Below are 767 nucleotides of genomic sequence, written 5' to 3' on the forward strand. Positions count from 1 at the left end.
TATATTGCGTTTCGTTTCGATGTTTCCATTTAAAAAAAAATAAAAAGATAATTGGATAAATCCAATCGCGATCTAATCAAACGTTTAGTATATATAAAATATCAGAGATAAAAAAAAAATTAATCTTATACCCAGACTTCATTAATTTAGATTAATTTCAATTCGAAGTTTAAAATCTATTATACACTTACTTACTGGATTACTGCATAATTATTCATAAATTTTACAAACTTCAGGTTAAAAGTTTAGTTCTTTTAGTTCTTTTTAGTTCTTCCAAACTAACGATTCTTTTTGACATAAGTAGATCAACTCTTCGAGAACGTTATAAAGCATCTTTTCTTTATTAAAAAAATATTCTGCGATGAATATGAATTCTTCGACAAAATTCAATTCTCTTCTTAACTCATATAATCAACCATATAAAATATAATACAATCCCATTTAAAAGGAACATTAACGACATTCGTTCGCGAATGTTCCGTTTAAGAAAACTTAAGAAAGCATCTTAAAGAACTGAAACTCGCTGAAAAATTCTTTATCATCAACGGTAAAATACCACCCCTCTTTTTCTCTCTTTCTACGAAAATGATTTAACTCTCTCGTTTCCTTTACAGACTCCGAGGCATCGACGATCCTGGGTATGCAGACGATCTGGTTCGTGATCGCGCTGGTTTTTCTTATCCTGAGCGTGGCAGGACTGGTCACGGCGGCGGTCCTCTGCTTCTGCAGGCAGCGTGCAGCAACCCCCAGGCACCCCCACAACGCGC

General features: G+C 34.2%; 1 protein-coding gene across 3 annotated transcripts in view; it reads left to right on the forward strand.

Annotated features, from left to right (window-relative positions):
* The window catches only part of LOC102676128, a 204,429-nt gene that overhangs the window by 172,596 nt on the left and 31,066 nt on the right, over window positions 1–767 (forward strand). For all 3 annotated transcript variants that reach the window (XM_006608261.2, XM_031512040.1, XM_006608262.2), the window contains exon 5: window positions 615–767. In XM_006608261.2, coding sequence (XP_006608324.1) covers window positions 615–767 — 153 coding nt within the window. The remainder of the gene's footprint in view (window positions 1–614) is intronic.

The sequence above is a fragment of the Apis dorsata genome, unplaced genomic scaffold, assembly GCF_000469605.1.
Source record: "Apis dorsata unplaced genomic scaffold, Apis dorsata 1.3 scaffold_32, whole genome shotgun sequence".
Taxonomy (NCBI): Eukaryota; Metazoa; Arthropoda; class Insecta; order Hymenoptera; family Apidae; genus Apis; species Apis dorsata.